Source organism: Erigeron canadensis, chromosome 1, assembly GCF_010389155.1.
Source record: "Erigeron canadensis isolate Cc75 chromosome 1, C_canadensis_v1, whole genome shotgun sequence".
Taxonomy (NCBI): Eukaryota; Viridiplantae; Streptophyta; class Magnoliopsida; order Asterales; family Asteraceae; genus Erigeron; species Erigeron canadensis.
In genome coordinates this window covers 52,697,058-52,714,665 of record NC_057761.1, presented here as the reverse complement: position 1 = coordinate 52,714,665, position 17,608 = coordinate 52,697,058, and the positions used below count along the sequence as shown (strand labels likewise).

General features: G+C 33.4%; 1 protein-coding gene and 2 long non-coding RNA genes across 17 annotated transcripts; 1 reads left to right on the top strand and 2 right to left on the bottom strand.

The window, feature by feature from the left end:
- Nucleotides 1-158: 158 nt before the first annotated feature.
- On the bottom strand, nucleotides 159-2,228 carry LOC122610870. 4 transcript variants are annotated; one of them, XR_006325460.1, is made up of 3 exons: nucleotides 1,179-2,228; nucleotides 638-762; nucleotides 159-569 (listed from the first exon to the last, which is right to left on the bottom strand). It is a non-coding gene; the product is annotated as an uncharacterized LOC122610870 (long non-coding RNA). The 4 variants fall into 4 exon arrangements; XR_006325459.1 differs by having other exon boundaries at nucleotides 638-733; XR_006325461.1 differs by having other exon boundaries at nucleotides 1,192-2,228.
- A 1,014-nt stretch (nucleotides 2,229-3,242) lies between these two features.
- Nucleotides 3,243-9,829, bottom strand: LOC122599032 (pleiotropic drug resistance protein 1-like). 11 transcript variants are annotated; one of them, XM_043771479.1, is made up of 22 exons: nucleotides 9,507-9,829; nucleotides 9,299-9,419; nucleotides 9,120-9,208; nucleotides 8,942-9,026; nucleotides 8,580-8,739; nucleotides 8,390-8,466; nucleotides 8,244-8,297; nucleotides 8,067-8,157; nucleotides 7,678-7,979; nucleotides 6,995-7,593; nucleotides 6,728-6,888; nucleotides 6,508-6,611; nucleotides 6,266-6,422; nucleotides 6,047-6,172; nucleotides 5,508-5,983; nucleotides 5,131-5,421; nucleotides 4,935-5,018; nucleotides 4,717-4,850; nucleotides 4,395-4,622; nucleotides 4,142-4,313; nucleotides 3,814-4,068; nucleotides 3,243-3,723 (listed from the first exon to the last, which is right to left on the bottom strand). In XM_043771479.1, the coding sequence occupies exons 1-22, from the start codon at nucleotides 9,827-9,829 to the stop codon at nucleotides 3,466-3,468; spliced, it is 4,347 nt and encodes a 1,448-aa protein (XP_043627414.1). In that variant the 3' UTR covers nucleotides 3,243-3,465. The 11 variants fall into 11 exon arrangements, with proteins under 11 accessions (XP_043627414.1, XP_043627422.1, XP_043627430.1 ...); XM_043771487.1 differs by having other exon boundaries at nucleotides 6,071-6,172; XM_043771495.1 differs by having other exon boundaries at nucleotides 5,508-5,932; nucleotides 6,071-6,172.
- LOC122599099 lies at nucleotides 6,167-10,983 on the top strand. 2 transcript variants are annotated; one of them, XR_006323867.1, is made up of 5 exons: nucleotides 6,167-6,183; nucleotides 7,431-7,539; nucleotides 8,400-8,494; nucleotides 10,191-10,242; nucleotides 10,574-10,983. It is a non-coding gene; the product is annotated as an uncharacterized LOC122599099 (long non-coding RNA). The 2 variants fall into 2 exon arrangements; XR_006323866.1 differs by lacking the exon at nucleotides 6,167-6,183 and adding an exon at nucleotides 6,373-6,637.
- Nucleotides 10,984-17,608: the final 6,625 nt, after the last annotated feature.

The following is a 17,608-nucleotide window of genomic DNA, read 5'->3' as shown; positions in this document are numbered from 1 at the left end:
ATAATTTCCAAAAAGCAACATGGCCAATCAAAGTAAGTTAATAAGAAAACAGACGTTAATAGCTCAAGCTCCTGCTGAACTCCATCTTATTTTCTGATGAACGAATCTAAAATACAACAAAGACGTTAACTAATTACCAAAAATTAAGAGATAACGTATTGACGTGGAGACACTAATAATCAGTATAAAAAATACTTCTACTCATGGTTGAATTCATACACATTTTGTTTCATAAAAACATCATATTCTCCTCTAATTCTACTTTTTCCTGATAAAAATGTTTAACTAATACTTATACACTTAAATTATATACCGAGCTGAAAACTTTAATGTTTGTTCTCTGCAGGTGTCTGTTACATGAATTACATGATCAGAGCCACGAGGAGTTCATCAAGATGGCTTCCACCGATTGATAGGAGGTGAATAAACCCATATTACTTGAAACCTAAATCACACAACATCAATGGGTTTCGTTTTTATGGCAGGGCATTGATGGATGGATGCAGCATTGTGCTTCATCAGTTGACATACTCTCTGCTGAAACTGCTTTCGCCAAACTCCACTTCTTACTACAAAGCATTAAAAAGAAAATTTTGATAAAACAATAATCTGACAATTTATGTCCTAAAGTTAATACCAGTATGCATGCAGGCTTTCTCTGCCAAGGTTGAGCTCTGATCATTCTCCATATAGAGCATGTAGTGTGGATTAAATGAATGCGGATGGCCCGTATCTATCAAGATCAACATGATTAGCTCTCAACTGTGATCAACGAATGTTTACAAAGTTTAACATCAGCACTACCAAAAATAATGATAATGAACGTATATAAACTACCTTCAATATTAATATCAATGTAATTAAAATTCACAAAGCTTCAAGCGCAAACCATTAAAAGGTCAAACGATGCCAAATATATAGTTACCAAAACTATACTTGTATTACAAGTTGTGATGATCAAAAAGATGAAAGGTAGAAAACTAAAGGCAATATGATCTTACATGATTCTTATGTGCATATAGTTGTGGTGAACTGGTGATACATATTATCAATTAATTGACCAGGTAAACAAAAGAAACAAATAAAGTAGCTTGGAATTAAGTAGCTCAGACCATTTTGTAATGCTACATTTTATTATACTACATGAATTTTAAAACTGATTGAAAAGGAAGACTTACCAAAGTAGCTTACATATTTATCAATAAGAAACAATAGCAAGTACGGAAGTCGGTGTCGTCAAGGTTATACACACGTAGTGGACTCTGCCAGATGAAATGTTGTACCAAATATCGTCCTCGCAAATTTGCTCAAAAACGTCAATGTATTTGTGCCCGTCATACACCTCAATATATAAAATAAAAACATTAAGCTAATCAAGGACGTAGACTGTAATAAGCATAATAATTGGCCAGGTGCCAAAAATACTGCGAGGGACAAATAATAAGTTATTATGGTGAATATTCTAATGAAAGACGAAACATTGGACATATAAATTCCGTTACGTGAAACGGCTAGGCAGTTTGACAAACAATCAATTTCATTAATCAAAATTGGAATGAAATACAGAGCAGAGTGACTTTTATTACAAAGATCTAACGAAAAACTATCTGAAAACTAAACCAACATAGGTCTTTTGTAGCTATATCTAACTAAAAATATGAAAAACGACATTTAATAGCCATAAAAATGGTCAAAACACAATATCATGGGATCAATTGATTTTTTGGGATTTATCAAGTAGGAATCGGAAAAATTAGAGACTGAAACAAAACAAAAAAACATGTATTGCGTAAGAACAAATTATGTAATAAATCAAAAAATCCAAAAAATGCATTGAAAAGCACAAACTGTTCTTAACTGCGTATTGCCTCACACCATCTTTAGAAACTCGATGTATGTATCGGGGAGATGTTGGATGCGGTGGTATCTGTTATGGTGTAAGACATATGTGGTGGTGGTGATGATGAACCGACGGCGATATGGTTACCAGAAGGCTGTGTTGGTGGTGATGAAGAATCCGTCGACTGTGGTTGTTAGTGATGATGAGGAATCAGAGAGAGACGCCCATCGATATATTGTGTGTATTTTTTTGGGTTTAGGGTTGGGGGATTTGGGGAAAGGAAGCATCTATAAATTGTACCGCCGGAGATGTATTCTATTTTTTGGGGGTTTGATTTTTGGTAGATGAGAGGAGAGGAGGGAAGGGGGATTCATGTGTATGTTTGGGTTTATTTCTTAAAGGGTATTTCAGTACAATTGTATAAATGGTATATAAAGATGTAGTAAAAGTGAGGGCATTTCCAACTTATGAGGTTATTACTCCCTTAAAGCCAATTTGCTTTATAAAGGAGCATAGATAAATGTTTTACATTTATACATGACCACTCCACCATCGTCGACTCCGTTGTCACCCGTTAGGCTGTTACCATGCATGGCCTAAACATACGTATATATAAGGCTATCTCCAATGCTTGCCACATTATATCCTTACACATCCGTATAAATCCTTAAAATCCTATAATTTTACCTCCAACCATACAAACATCCTTACATATCCTTTAACTCCACTAAAAACAAAAAAAAATATAAGTAAGGACACCTAAAGGCATGCATCAAAAAATCTTTTGTTTTGAAAAAGCTTTAACCGCAAAGGATATCTTAAGGCACCCAAGAGCGCCAAAAACATCCCCATTGGAGATAGTCTAGCCACGTTAGCAAATCCCAAACACAAAATAGTTTGCAAAGTTGCGTGTTTCACTTTAAAAGTTTGTCCGGATTATATTTTGCGAGCCAATCATTATAAAGCGTGCCCCACCTGTGATTTATTCTACGAAGTCCCACATAAACAAGGTAACATTTTTGCCCTTTTAGCACTTATTTTTACCCTGTTTGATAATGCCTATAACCTGTTTGATGAAATGTCCCTGAGATCTCCTCTCTGTATTACACATTTGTTTACTCATTTGCCATATGTATCGAACTATCGATAGGTTTTGATTTTTGGTGATCTTTTATTACTTGTAAAACGGTCACTTGACACAGGTTTTGTCCATGTGACAACTTTATATGGTCGTCATTTCAGAAATACACTGGCTACTTGATTAAAGACAGAACTATATATGCATATATCAACAAATAGTTGGAAGTTTGATATATACAGTCTTAAGTCCATAACTTGGATACCCGTTTATGCACTTAGTCCTAAATTAAAATGATGAAAAATGTGCTCAAAATTTCTTCCTTATGTTCCGAATAAATACACTGTAATGTTTCCATTTATATAGAGGCTCATGACTTTTAGCCATTAGTAGGACACCTAACTCAACTAATGACAAGTAACTAAGTAATATAAGATGGTTGGAAATATAACAAGTTTCTTGATTTACATACTCCCCATTGCTTACATGTACTTTCGGGATCTGGCTAGTAGTGGGTTCATTTTCAATGAACATGAGAACGGGTTTACTATCGTTTTTGGAAGTTAAATGCCTTGATGGAATATGCAAAAATGAACCCAAACAAAACAGTAAATCCGACGATGATCACTGCCACATATTTAACAAAGTCAAACTCAAACCCAAAAAAGTCGTGGACGAAGTCTGCAACTGTTTCCCCTGTATCGAGCCTATCTGTTATATCACCAAATTGTGAAGCTACCAAACCGTATAATGTCCATGCGATAGGACATATGTAATAGTACCATCTCCACCATATGGGAATCCTCTGTTTAATATATGAGAAATAGTTTAAGAGTTAGCTTTATTAGTGACAACCAACTTTTAAGTATTGATAAATATTAGAGTTTCAACTTACAGTTCGTGGAACGATAAACCCTGAAAAAAGATTCCATATAGCGTAGAATGCCGAGGAGATGATAGCAGCAAAGTTGTGGTTAGGGGTTACTGCAACCGTCATCATCCCATAAAACGTGAAGTACAAGAAGGTGAAGTACATAAAGAATAGAAACCACAAGAACTTGACTGCTGTCCACTCGAACCCAATCATTCCATAAACAATGAGCCCATAGACAATAGTCTGAACAAAGATGTATGGGATCTCGATCATAACCTGTACAATACTTTAGATATAAGTATCATACAATAGAACGATGATATGGATGTTGAAAAACCAAATATTGTACCTGTCCAAAAGCATATGGCAAAGCCGAATACATCCCAGCAGCTCTTTCCCTGTAAAAGACCGTTCTTTCTATAGAAACAACTGGTTGCACTGATGTCGCGTTTTGTACTCCAATAAAAAGTATAGCAGCATACATAGAACCCATGGCATTAAATAAATCTTGTTGGTTCCTCCTGTAGAAGTAAAACAAGCTTAATAGAAGGTCTATTTTGCTTATTCTTTATAATCACCGTTGGTTAGCTCGACCTGCTTACCTTTTGGATCCCATGTCCCAGAAGATTGTGCCAAACATCAAAGCTATGAAGGTTGTAAATAAGAACCTCACAGCAGTGTATTGGGGGTTTCTCCAATATGACCAATTCTGTTTCCATAAACATGCCATACATTGTGTCCAAAACGATTGTGAATATTGGGTACGGAATTCAATATCAGAAGAACCAGGTATCGGTTTACTGCTTTCTTTAACCAAATCTTTATTTCTCCTGCCAGAGATATAGATAGGTAGTCAGATAACGAGCAATTTTGTGCAATTCCAAGTAATAAGAGTTTCAAGTGATGAAGTCACTATCACCCAACTTGTATAATTCTGAGTTCTTGTACAATTCTGCAAAGTCAACCCCCAGAGTTGTTTCTTGTGCTGCTGAAGTCACTTCTAACATCCAGGTTGCTGGATTGTATCCATCTTTGATTTTTTGAACTCCGTTGATTTCCTTCATTCAAGATGATATTTTATGCTCATAGTTCAACTAAGCTTGCCTAAGAATCAAATATTTAAGAATGCTTATCATACAAACCTCAAAGTACTTGATCAAATGAGAAGAAAGACGGCCTAATGGACCAACATATATTTCTTCACCACCTCTTTTTAGCAGAAATAACTGTATGCGATAAAAATAGTTTATTAGGTATAATTAGGAGTAGGATAGAATGCCGTTCTAAAAAAAAGGTTCAATTAGGAATGCAATACATCAGTACTTGGTATAAACTTACCTCATCAAAAGCATCAAAGATGTCGATGCTTGGTTGATGTATGGTGCAGACCACAGTTCTTCCTGTGTCAACCGTGTTTCTAACCGTTCTCATGACTATGGCTGCAGCCCGTGCATCAAGTCCCGATGTTGGCTCATCCATGAAAATTATAGACGGGTTAGCTACGAGCTCGACTGCAATAGTCAATCTCTTTCTCTGTTCAGTTGAAAGCCCGTTCACTCCTGGTAATCCGACAAGTGCTTCCCTAAGTGGAACCAGCTCAACTAGCTCCATTACCTCCTCAACAAACATCTACACATGATAAAACATAACATCAAATATTCTACTTACACCATCAGATAAACTGTAATTTAGTCTTAAATATCATTAAATTTCACCTGTCGGGTTGCTGAATCAACTTCAGGAGGTAACCGAAGCCATGCAGAGTATTGTAAGGATTCACTAACTGTAACATGTGGTGAGTGAATATCGGTTTGCTCACAATATCCTGCTACACGAGCAAATGTTTCTTGCTTTTTTGGGTACCCAGAGATTGTGATTCTACCGTCAATATAACCACCAGTTTTTCTTCCTGCCAAAACATCCATTAAAGTGGTCTTACCAGCACCACTAATCCCCATCAGAGCTGTAAGAACTCCGGGCCTAAATGCACCACTAACACCCTTCAATAGTTCTAACCGATCTTGGGCTACAACTTGAGCTTTCATTTCTTGTGGCATGTCGACTGCATATCTAATATCATCAAATGCAATGGAAAGGGGTACAAAAGGTAGAACCATTCCACGTTTTTTTATATCGCCTGCTTCATTAATGTTTCCCACTCTCGATGACATTCGAACTTCATTCTTTTTTTCTGCATATTGTAATATAGGTAATGTTTAAACTACTAATTACAAGCTCTGTAATATAGATTAACGTTTTCTGGTTCTCGATGATTCACCAGATGGAAGTCTTGCTGATAATTCAGTTGAATGTCCCATTTTCATAGCTTGTCTTGCAGCCATGCTTTCTTCGGATAGAACTGCCTGGGGACTTCCGAAGGCTGCATAACAGGTATTCAATAATGTACACTTATTTTTTTCTTTCTGGAGATTAATGTCATATACAAAACATGTAGACTAAGTTTAATCCTTACGGTTGAGATATTCGAGAGCCAGGGTGAAGCAGATATTAAATAGAAACATATAACCAATTGAAGCAGCTACAGCTATCCAATACCAATATGCTTCCGGGAAAATTCCACGAGACTTCAGGACCAAAACACCAATTGTTTCTGTAGAGTTGGGAGAAATCTACAAAATAACTATCATGTTAAATGATATATCTTCACTTGATTAATAATGTCATCCACATTGTGTTAGTTTGAATGATGCTTACCTTTCTCCAACTCTCTCCAAGGAATTCATTGACAGCCAAGCCGTTCTGTCCGTACATCATAGGTGAAAACCAATAACACCATATCCACCAACCTTTTATGTCATCTGCGGTGGAAAATGGATTTCGAATGGTAAGTACATTGTGTAATATTTCTCTTATCTGTACAAGTTCTTGAACAATATAGAAGATAGATGACCGTGACATTATGTATATATATTACCTCGTGCCAAGATGAATCCACCAAGCACAAATATAGTTAGTAATCCAAATGAGCCAAATGTGTTGGCAACGATAATATTTCTTCCTAATGATGCTATAAAACGAAATAGAGCAGAAGACATCTGGTGAATGCATATGAGCAAAAACATTTGTTTGAAGAACCTACAGAAAGGTATAAAAAGAAAATCAATTATCAGATACATGCATCATATGAAATAGAGTAGAAATGAAGAATTAACCATTTGTTTCATTTATTAATCATCATTACCTTGCGGGATCTGAATCGAATCCTATGACATAATAAGTCATAATTACCCAAGTGGCAACCTCAACGACTGTGACCGGGATCTTTAGAACCCATGTCGGTATAGAGTAAGCCCAAGCAGGAAAAAACAGAAGATCTCTTTGCTTGTAGAACACAGGAAGTTTTAGAATGCTCAAAGATAGCTCTGAGAAACCATTGAATGTGATTGTGACTAATGCAAAAAATAAAGCACCCATGAAAATCGTACCATCAATAAAAGTATCTTTTGGCATTTCAGTCCTTAGAAATAGGGTCATTGTAATAGAGGCCATCAAAATGAGCTGTGTCATCTTGAATGTATAGACAAATGAGTTTCTTTTCATAAGCAAGTATTCTCTCGATATGCAAGCTTTGAATAATTCCTTTTTGCTGACACCATATTTCTTTGTCGTTAAAGCAGCAGAGTGGCTTTTTGATCTATCAAATGGAGTAGCAAGTTCATCCCCTATCCTTCTTCCGATGTGAAATGACTGGAATGCCTCTGCAAATTCTCTTGAAGTGACAAAAATGTAAGCCTCATCTCTTTTTGTCCAGTATTGCTCTTGATCTTTCTTTGATGTCACCTATGATAATCAAGCATGAGGTGAAATCAATACTATTGTTTTTCAAAAAAACTCAAGTTAATATACACTAAAAGGTTTAATTACCTCTTGTAAGAAGTCTGCAACACCTTTCCTTTCGGGACATTTGAATCCCATATACTCGAAAAACTCTAAAACATTTTCCCGGGGACCTTGGTAAACAATTTGTCCATCCGAAAGAAGGATGATATCATCAAATAGGTCATAAGTCTCTGGTGCGGGCTGGAGGAGTGATATTACAGAAGTTCCTTGAAGAATATGGATTGATTGCCTAATCGAATTCACTATTTGAAAAGTTGTTGAACTGTCCAATCCAGTTGATATTTCATCCATGAACAAAGCTCTTGCTGGTCCAACCATCATTTCCCCTGCATTTCAGTTTTACCAAATAAGAAATAATCATCATTTTGTTATCCAGTTTTTAACACTTTTGATTATCTTTATATAATGTGTACCTGTTGTGACTCGCTTTTTTTGTCCTCCAGAGATACCCCTGAACATTTCATCGCCTACTACGGTATCGGCGCAGACTTCAAGGCCTAAAATCTTCATATGAAAAGATTATAATCAGAAATATATATCGATGCCTTCCTTGAACTTAATTCATATCCAACACTGGCTAATTTTTGTACCTTAATAATATATTCAGTTACAACACTAGCCTCTTGTCCTTCTAGTGATGCTGCCTGCAGAATTAAAAACAAATTTTTTTTTTTACGAATTTATTAGGTCCAAATGGAATATATTTATCTTTATTAATGATTGTTTCCTTCTTCACCTTCATGTAGATGTCAAGATCAGGATCCGGTTTAATGTTTGCATCCTTTTCTCTCCTTGACAATTCTGCCAACATTTCTGCAAAATTTTTGAAGTCATGTGCCAGGTTGGTCAAATTTGTAATGCGTGACTATATGCATATGGTGCATATATACATATGTATGTTAGATGTTTGTAGTTGTGTTACTGACCATAACTTGATCCGACTCCTTGACATCTGGCAGAGAAAGCTAATGTTTCTCTGACCGTCATTTCTCCAATATGAAGGTCATGTTGACTTATATACGCAGATGATCGTTGGGGCACAAACTCTTTCATTTCATGCCCATTGTAGGTTACTCTACCTGATACCTGTAGACAATTGTGTCCACAAATTAATTCAACACCATTGACTCTTGCAAGTTACTGAGTTAGTTTTTTTTTTTTTTAAAAAAAAGGCAGAGTTAGTATGTTATTTCTGGCATTTTTGCAAAATTGATGATCAAATTACCAAAAGAGTTCATAAACAACACTTCATTTATAGGTAATTCACAAGCCGAAAATGTTCGCTTACTTTCAAATCTTTCCCAAGTTTTCCAGCCAAAGCCAGAAGGAGTGTTGTTTTTCCTGAGTTTGGTGGGCCCAATAGCAATGTCATTCTGCATAAACCATATGTTTTTATACGATTCTCTGTGACACTAGGTGTTATAGATTAGTTTTTTAATTTCAAAACTTGTTATATAGATTCTCACCTCCCCGGCTTGATGATACCACTGACATCATGAAGAATTGGTAATGGGATCTTTCTATTGGGTAGAATATGCAGATTGTTTATTAATCCCTGGAGAGGAAGAAAAGATTAGTTTGCAGTGAACTTTGAATGAAGCTGTAAAAGTTTTATACGTTCAGATTAAACGGACAATATAACCACCTGTAGAATATTGACCACAAAGTTAAATACGGTAGGCAGGGCCCGGCCACCAAGGTATACTTCTGCATCAATGTTCAAATGTTCATAACGGACCTCAATTGTTGGAAGTTCAAGCCCAACCCTGTGTTTATCCAAATGTCAGGAGAAATATATATTTATAAAAAGTTACAAGAAACGATGCATGATGATGATACTAAGCTTAGATTACCGGTCAATGCGATCTTTAAGCTTTAACAAGAACTTCTCGTTATCTTCCTCTGTGATTTTCACAAGCCTCTCCAAAAGATTCCTTTTTTCGACCAAATCAAGATTCTTGATATCAATTTCTCTTGGTTGCCCTTTTTCTTCAGTTAATATGCCTCTTTCTAAGCGAAGATGTGTTGGTAATTTCTCTATGGCAGCCCATTTTAATGCTTCTTCATCATCTTCTTCCACTGAAGATCTTGAAAAAATATCTCTGCCGCTACTTCTCCATATGTTAGAACTGCTTATACGTGCACTGCTAACTCTAAACACATCTCCACCCTCCATGTATGATTTACTGCATAAAGGAAAACCAGAGACAGGTTCTTTTGAAGAATGGTAATAGGAGAATGTGTTATATATATATATATATATATTATATTATATTATATATAACATCTTATTAGTTTGCAAAAAAAAAAAGCATAATTTACAGCATTGTTTTGTTATGATAATAATGATGTCAGGAATGATATCATACCATGTTATAAGTATAGAAGGTTTATCTGAAGTTGGTAAAGTTAATAATACTTGGTCTTAAATTATATCATCATCACAGCACATCAGTAGTACTTTCATTCCATTTACAGCATCTTGAAATCTTTATTAATATCAGTAATTTATTTACTTAATTTATCCACTTTGACAGGTTAGACCCAACTGTAAGTACGGATTCAGATTTGACATAATCATCAAGGAAGGTACTTTCCTAACCCCTTATTATCAATGATTTGAAAAATCTTTGCATGTGAAGATATGAAATGTGTTGGTTCCATGAAACATCATTTGAAGTTATTTGTAATATTGATACGAGTACTTGACAACATTTGTTTCTGTAAGCGTGTTTAACATAGTTTCATTACATATGATATAGTAACTATCACTTGACTGTATCGTAGGAAAACTATATATGTTTCATTACATCCATATCGAGTGCATACTGCTAAAAATTTGTAAAAAAGTTTCGGTTTAAGCATTCATATCGTGCCAACGGTATTTGGTTGTTGTGGTAATGTGTTTTAAGTGACTCAGGTTCAGTCCTTGCTGTCTATACTATTTTCTCAGCAACGCCATGCTCGATAAAGGAAGATCGGCGGGGCCTCGGCCACCAGTTCAATCCCAAGGGCGACCGGCTTTTACCACCGGTCGGCCTTCAGGCGGGTGGGTTTTCTTCGGGACTTGGAGTTAACTGGGCTAGGCCATCCATCTGGTTTGGACCACTTGATGCATACCTTTAGCCATTGGGCCGCCGCGTATGGAGTGCCCGGATTGTCTTAGTTGGTTGTGTTTTGAGCATTCTCACGTATGTAACACTTGAATCACATAAAGGTTGTGTACCCCTTAAGGTAAATGGCACTAATTGTTTCTCTTTCTCCTAATGTGAAGCATACCATTAATTATAGTAATTACATTATGTCCTTTTGATTGCATTCTGTAGTAAATCTAGTATATTAATTAAACAACTATATATGAAAGCAATCTCTTATTGATTAATGTACCATGTTATTGGTCGGCGATAGCTTGGTTTATTTATTTGCATATAACTATTTAAAAACTAAACTAAGTATAATTTTCCATTTGATCTTGTCATGAAACTAAACTAAACAATTATAGGGGGGTCAACTACTAACTTAAACAAAAGGGAAAGATTCCAATATTCCATATTTGAATGTAAATAATTAAATATGATTCTGATGGGTTTTTTTTTTTTTTTTTTTTTTAATTTTTCTTCCTTAACGTCCAATAAATATTAATCTCTGGTAATTTATCCAATAACGAAAGTAACTCTATACACCCGAAAACAACATATTAATGCTCGGTCTCCTTCTTCATTTATAAGCATTCCTTCATTCAAATGTAATTATCCAAGTGTTTAGTGCATCCCAAGGCAATGGGATCGCATTTCATCATACCATATACATTTATAAGAGCATCTTAAAACTGTACGTCATATAAATACATTATTATCAGCATTTGTTGCGAAAATTTTCATCATAAACGCTCAAACCATATACGTGTATTACGGTATCATCATGGCATCTTAAACCTAAATCTTTTGGTGTTTTCGATATATTCAATTCTTTGCGCACATACGACTGCTTGTCGGGTTGTATGCTTATCGTCGCACGCGCACAGTTTCGTTAAGAGTGCATATTTTGGTATTTGTGGCATGCAATTGATGATTTTAGACGTTGCTTACATGCTTCTTCATTTAAGGATTGATATATAGATATAGTATAATGTATAATATAATGGCATGTGTACAGTATCATAATATGTGGGATATGCTATGAACAATATCTATGTAATTTAATACAAGCCATTTCATATATCACATATATAAATTTGAGCTAGCTGTGTAATAATACCAAAGACAACACATGTACTATGGAATATAATAATGTACCCGTAAGTATACATATTTTACCAAGATTTTTCTGTTCTCAGATCTTGATTTTAGGATAATAAATATACGGAGTATATTTTTTTATGTCTATTTTTGGTGGGTCTTGATTGAAGGATGATTTACTTTGTGTTTTGTGCATTTCTTGATTTTCCTTAACTCTCAATTCTCTCTTTACTTTTTATTTTTTCTTTATTTTCTCTTTGGCTGTATTTTGTGAACTTGTATTCTCTCTCCCATCCTATGTTGTTTGTGTTTTTGGTCACAAGCTAAATCAAGATTCCTTCGTGTTGAAGAATGGTTTCAAAAACTGTTAATCGTGCAAACTCAAATCATTTGGTGGGAGTGAAGCTTCAAAAAGAAAAATTTCTTCATTATGTGTCGCTACGAGATGTCTCTTCTTTTTAGTGGGAGACTGAGAGTGAAATTATGATGATCATTTTAAAGTTCAAAGTTGAAAGCATTAATATCAAAAGTCAAAATCAAAAATTATTTTTAAACCTTAACTTTTGACTTTAATCCAAAGTTTAAAATCATAATCACCAACTTTATTAGTATAGTTGGAAACAAATTTAAAGGAACTTAATCTTTAAAGAATAACATTCTTAGATAAATAACATTCTTGGATATGGAACGTCTCGGGAGCGGTATGGACAAGCATTTTTGGGCAGCTTGGAGCCGTCATATGCCAAAGATGTCTAAAAAACGCTCTGAAAGTCTAATTAATACATAAATATGTCGAAGATGCTAAAAGAGCGATCATAAGAGTTTAGTTAAATACATTATACATGCTTTTACTAGTTTACAAAAAGAAAAATTGTGACTCCATTGATTAAATATAGGGTAAATATATAACAATTATAAAAAGGTTTACTAATAAAAGGAGTAGTACCATTTTCATTTAAGCAAATTGAGATTTTTCATCCTTTGGCTTTTAGTGAATAAAGGATCATGTTCCTAAGCAAAGGGAATTAGAAGTTTCTTAGTCCACTTAAACAAAGTATTGCCGTCATTTAATATTAAGTCAAGGAATCATATAAGTTGACATTCGTTTAGGCCAAATTTTGTCTTACAAGTTTTGGACAAAATAGATATAAATTATATTTATAAATTATATTTAATATTATTGTTTTTGTTGTTATATGTTTTTTTAACTACAAAAAGAAATTAATTTTTTTTTATTGATACCATATATTATATATACTATGGCAATTTCTATTATTTCCCTCTCAAATTTACTATAATAATAATTATAAGTTTTTTACTTACAATTGAATTGAACTTACAAGTTACAAACAATTTTGAAAAATAACCTTATAATATGATTTGTAATCATGAAATTTTAAAAAGATGATAAAAGAATTCGACTTGAAAAGCCGAAACTATTTTCAAATACATAGAATAATGACTTCTTACATATGGAAAGAAAAAAAAAATAAGTCAATAAACATCATCAATTTATAGCAAGTGCGTATATCATCTCCAATGGTAAACAAATTAGTCATTTTTAGTTATCACTATCATATTCATAAATCCTTAAAATCCTCAAAATCTTAAAAAAAAAAAAAAAAAAAAAAGAAAAAGAAAAAAGAATAAAATAAATGTTCAGGAACTCTTTAGTCCCATAGGAATTTTTTTCTCACAAACTAGCGACCCTGCTACGCTGTCTGCAGTGAGAACTCAGAAACCTTGGCTATTTGAATATGTTTTTGAAGAGATTCGAACCAAGTCGCTTTTTCAGATGGCAGGTGGTCATTCGGCTATAACCCGAATGGTTAAAGTCCTATAAACATCGTTACACACATTTAGATTTTTCACATCACCACACATATTTTAAGGGGGGAAAAAGTACAACTATGTATAGTAATCAAATACAAGTTATGGATATGCTTCAATGGTTAACAACAACAACAGTATCCAATTCCTGAACGGGGTATGGGAAGGTAAACTGTAGACAGTCTTACCTCTACCCAAAAGTAGAAAGGCTGCTTCCATAAGGATCTCCGCCCACAAAGAGGTAAAAATCAAAAAGTGTAAAATGTTTAGATACCGTACCTGTCGACTGAAAACATCAATTGTTAAGATATATAATAAAGGATTTTTAAAAAAGTAACCATTGAAGATGGTCTAACAATACATATATCTTTACACATCTTTATTTGGCGAGTTGTTTTGTTTTTTGGTTAATGGTTTTCGATCAGTGTCTGTTTCCCCATCGACTATGTGTGTTCTACTTGATAGTTTTTATGTTGAATTACCGATTTTTTTATGTGTAACTTGTTTTGATTTTGATTGTAGTATGGTGGTGGTGATGACAATAATAATGACTTAAGATAGGTGGATAAATAATAGTAGAAGAGATTAACTTTTAAGAATTCAAGTTAGGGATTTTTACAAGGACGGATCGTTGATGGAATAGTAATGGACTAGTTGCATGCGGAGACTTGTTTGAAGTAACTCGTGATACTAATTTGTGATAAATAATAATATTAATAAGCGTATTGTTAAACAAATCCCTAAAGATGGTTAAAGTATATTAAATAGTTATACAATTATCATATAATTTAAAGGTGAAGTACTTTTGATATGAATTTTTTTTGTACACGTTAAGTCAACCTTTAAACCTGCATTTAATATTTTTTTAAATAATAATATAACTAGAGGAGTATGAGTTCATATATTATCGCAGCTCTCCACTTATTTCTTGTATAGTAAAAATGAAGTTTAATAATAATAATAATAATAGTAGTAGAAGAAGAATAATAATTCAACATATGCATTCTTGCATTCAATCTATGTGACATTGTGACAAATTAATATGATTTGACTTATAGATATCATTCTATTCTAGGTGTACTGATACAAAATTTATGATATCAAAAGATTAAAAGATTGGAACGTTCAACTCATAGCCGCTATGGCTATGAGTTGACTCCGCCCTAACGGGCTATCCCCTTAGCCGTTATAGCTCCGCCATGGACTGACGGGCTCCGCCCTTGGTCACCATGGCTCCGTCATGGATTGACGGGCTTCGCCTTTAACCTTCATTGTTGTGTACATATGTTCATTTACTAACTTACATGTGAACACAATGATACCACACATGTGTAGGTACACAAATACAAGGGAAAAAAAACAAAAATTAAAAATACGTCAAAAGTATATCGAAATGGATCTCTAATGAAAGAGGACGAAATTTTAAGACTACCCATGCTTTTTGTTTCGTCTAACGATTTACGGTTTGTGAGATAAAACATTTGAATGATTTTGGTGAATTTTATTATTTAATTGAAGAAAGGAAGAGAGAAAAAATGTGTGTTCTAGAATAGTTCTTGAGTTTTTTTTATTTGTGGGTTCTTAAATAACCCTTTCTCTATAAGATAAATATCAAAATAATAAATAACAAAATAAATTGAAAAATAAAAAAATATAAAAAAAATATAGAGAGAGTTTTAAAGTAATTAGGAGAAAAATTTTAGACCTAATTAAAAAGAGCTTTAAATATACCTTTAACCTTCTATTTTAGCTATAATATAAATATAAATAAATAGATATATATCTCTCTTTACACACACACACATACACATACACACACACATATACATATATATATATATATATAATATATGAGGGAAGTGAGTATGAGGTTGTCGCCCATCTAAGCTTAGATGGGGAACCTCTCACACTTGGTTTTTATAATCATAAAAATTATGGGAGCTATGTATTTATTTAAATTTCAAACAAATATTAAAATATTTGTATGTGAGGGGTTCCCCATCTAATCTTAGATGGGGAACAATCTCATACTCACTTTACCATATATATATATATATATGTTCAGAGGCGGTACCAGGAAAAAATTTCAAAGGGGGCAAACTTAGAAAACTTATGAAAAATAAATCTAAAAGGAGGCAAAATGTTAAAAACTTATAGAAATTTTTTAAAAACTTATGAAAAATTTAAAAATACATGACAAAATTTAAATTTGGAGGGGGCATTGGACCCCCTTGCCCCCCCCTTTAGTACCGCCCATGTATATATATACTGTAATATATAATAGTGTCGTCTACTCATCTTACACCGACTAATTTTATAGATTCAAATTTTATCTAAAGTTTAGACTATTGATTAATCATATATTAATGATTAATTATCCGAGACAATGAGACATTTACAATATAAAGTTAACATACAAAAAAATATAAGATGCTAATAATTTATTTGTAGCATGTGTATAAAATCTTCCTTCATCGAAGAAAGATCTCACCTTCCATGGTCAAATAATATCTTTTTTTGTGTGCCTAGCTTGTCAACATCTTACATCTTTGCTTGAATTTCAGTGTTATCTATACAGTGTATGTGAGTTGGGTGAGTCGTGGCACATATGTCATCATCATATCATTTGGATGTCTCTCTTAAATTTGCTTAAAATTTTCAAATAGGAGCTCAATTAACGACCTTGTTGTTCTTTATCAATTTTTCGGATGAACTTACTGCGATTTTCTTTTTTCACTTAATTGGTTTGATATGATATAGTTGACCTAAAGAAAACCTAGGGTGTTTTTGGTTTGAAATTTTGAGAATGGATAAATGAAAATGAAATTAATAAATACTACTATACTACATTACTACGTAGTACTCGTATTTGGTTTGTAGAAGTGTGAATAAAAAATGGGTATGAAAATGAAAACGAATTTTTTTCAAACGAAGTTCCCAGTTTCATTTTGTTTCTACATATATATACAATAATACCCGACTATAACCAAAGTCGTCATAATATTAGCTTTTGTTATAAGTTTTCGAGGAGAAGAAAAAGGTGTATATTTCTTATCAACACAACATCTTTAATTAACTGTACTATGCAGTCTATACTTGGATTATTGTTATATTAAGTACTCACAAAAGGTTAATATACTTGCTTTAAAAATAAAAGTGGTTGTCAAAGAAGCCAAAAGCCCAAAACTGATGTTCATATTTGTTACAATTATATTATAGGGGTTGGGTATTATAAAACAAGTATTAAGGTAAAATAAATAGGATAAGATCTTGACTTTTAAATCATAGTTAAATTGATGCATGAAAATTCACAAAGCAATTAATGTCTGATGATTTTCATGATGCACAATAATATTCAGTAAAGAAAAATTTATTGTTTTATTTCTTTTACTTTAATACTTATTTTATTTTACCTAAAATCATACAGTATTATATATATATAGGTTAAGGGTAATATATAACAACTATTAATATAAAACAAATAAGACATAATGAGTATGTTTGACATAAAAGCTTAGAGTTGGAACTGTGGTCAGGCGCTTGGAGCTGAAGCTTAGAATTGAGGCTAGGAGCTGAGGCTTCTATTTCAACCCTTCTTCCACCAGCTTTTATTTTAAATGCTTATTGAGGCTGGGGTTTTAATTTAAAATGTATATCCAAACAGGGCTACCGTAATAAATGGAGCTTCTTTTTAAAAACTTGGGGCTTTTAAGCTCCCAAAAGCCTTCTACCAAACAGACATAATATGGTGAATGGTGATGACACTTGAAAACGGTTTCCATCTTTTAAGCATATTAACATTATTAAAGAAATGATTAATTAGCCTAATTAGATTAGCCTAATTATTAACCGAATAATTTGAACCACACACTTGTCATTTCTTACAA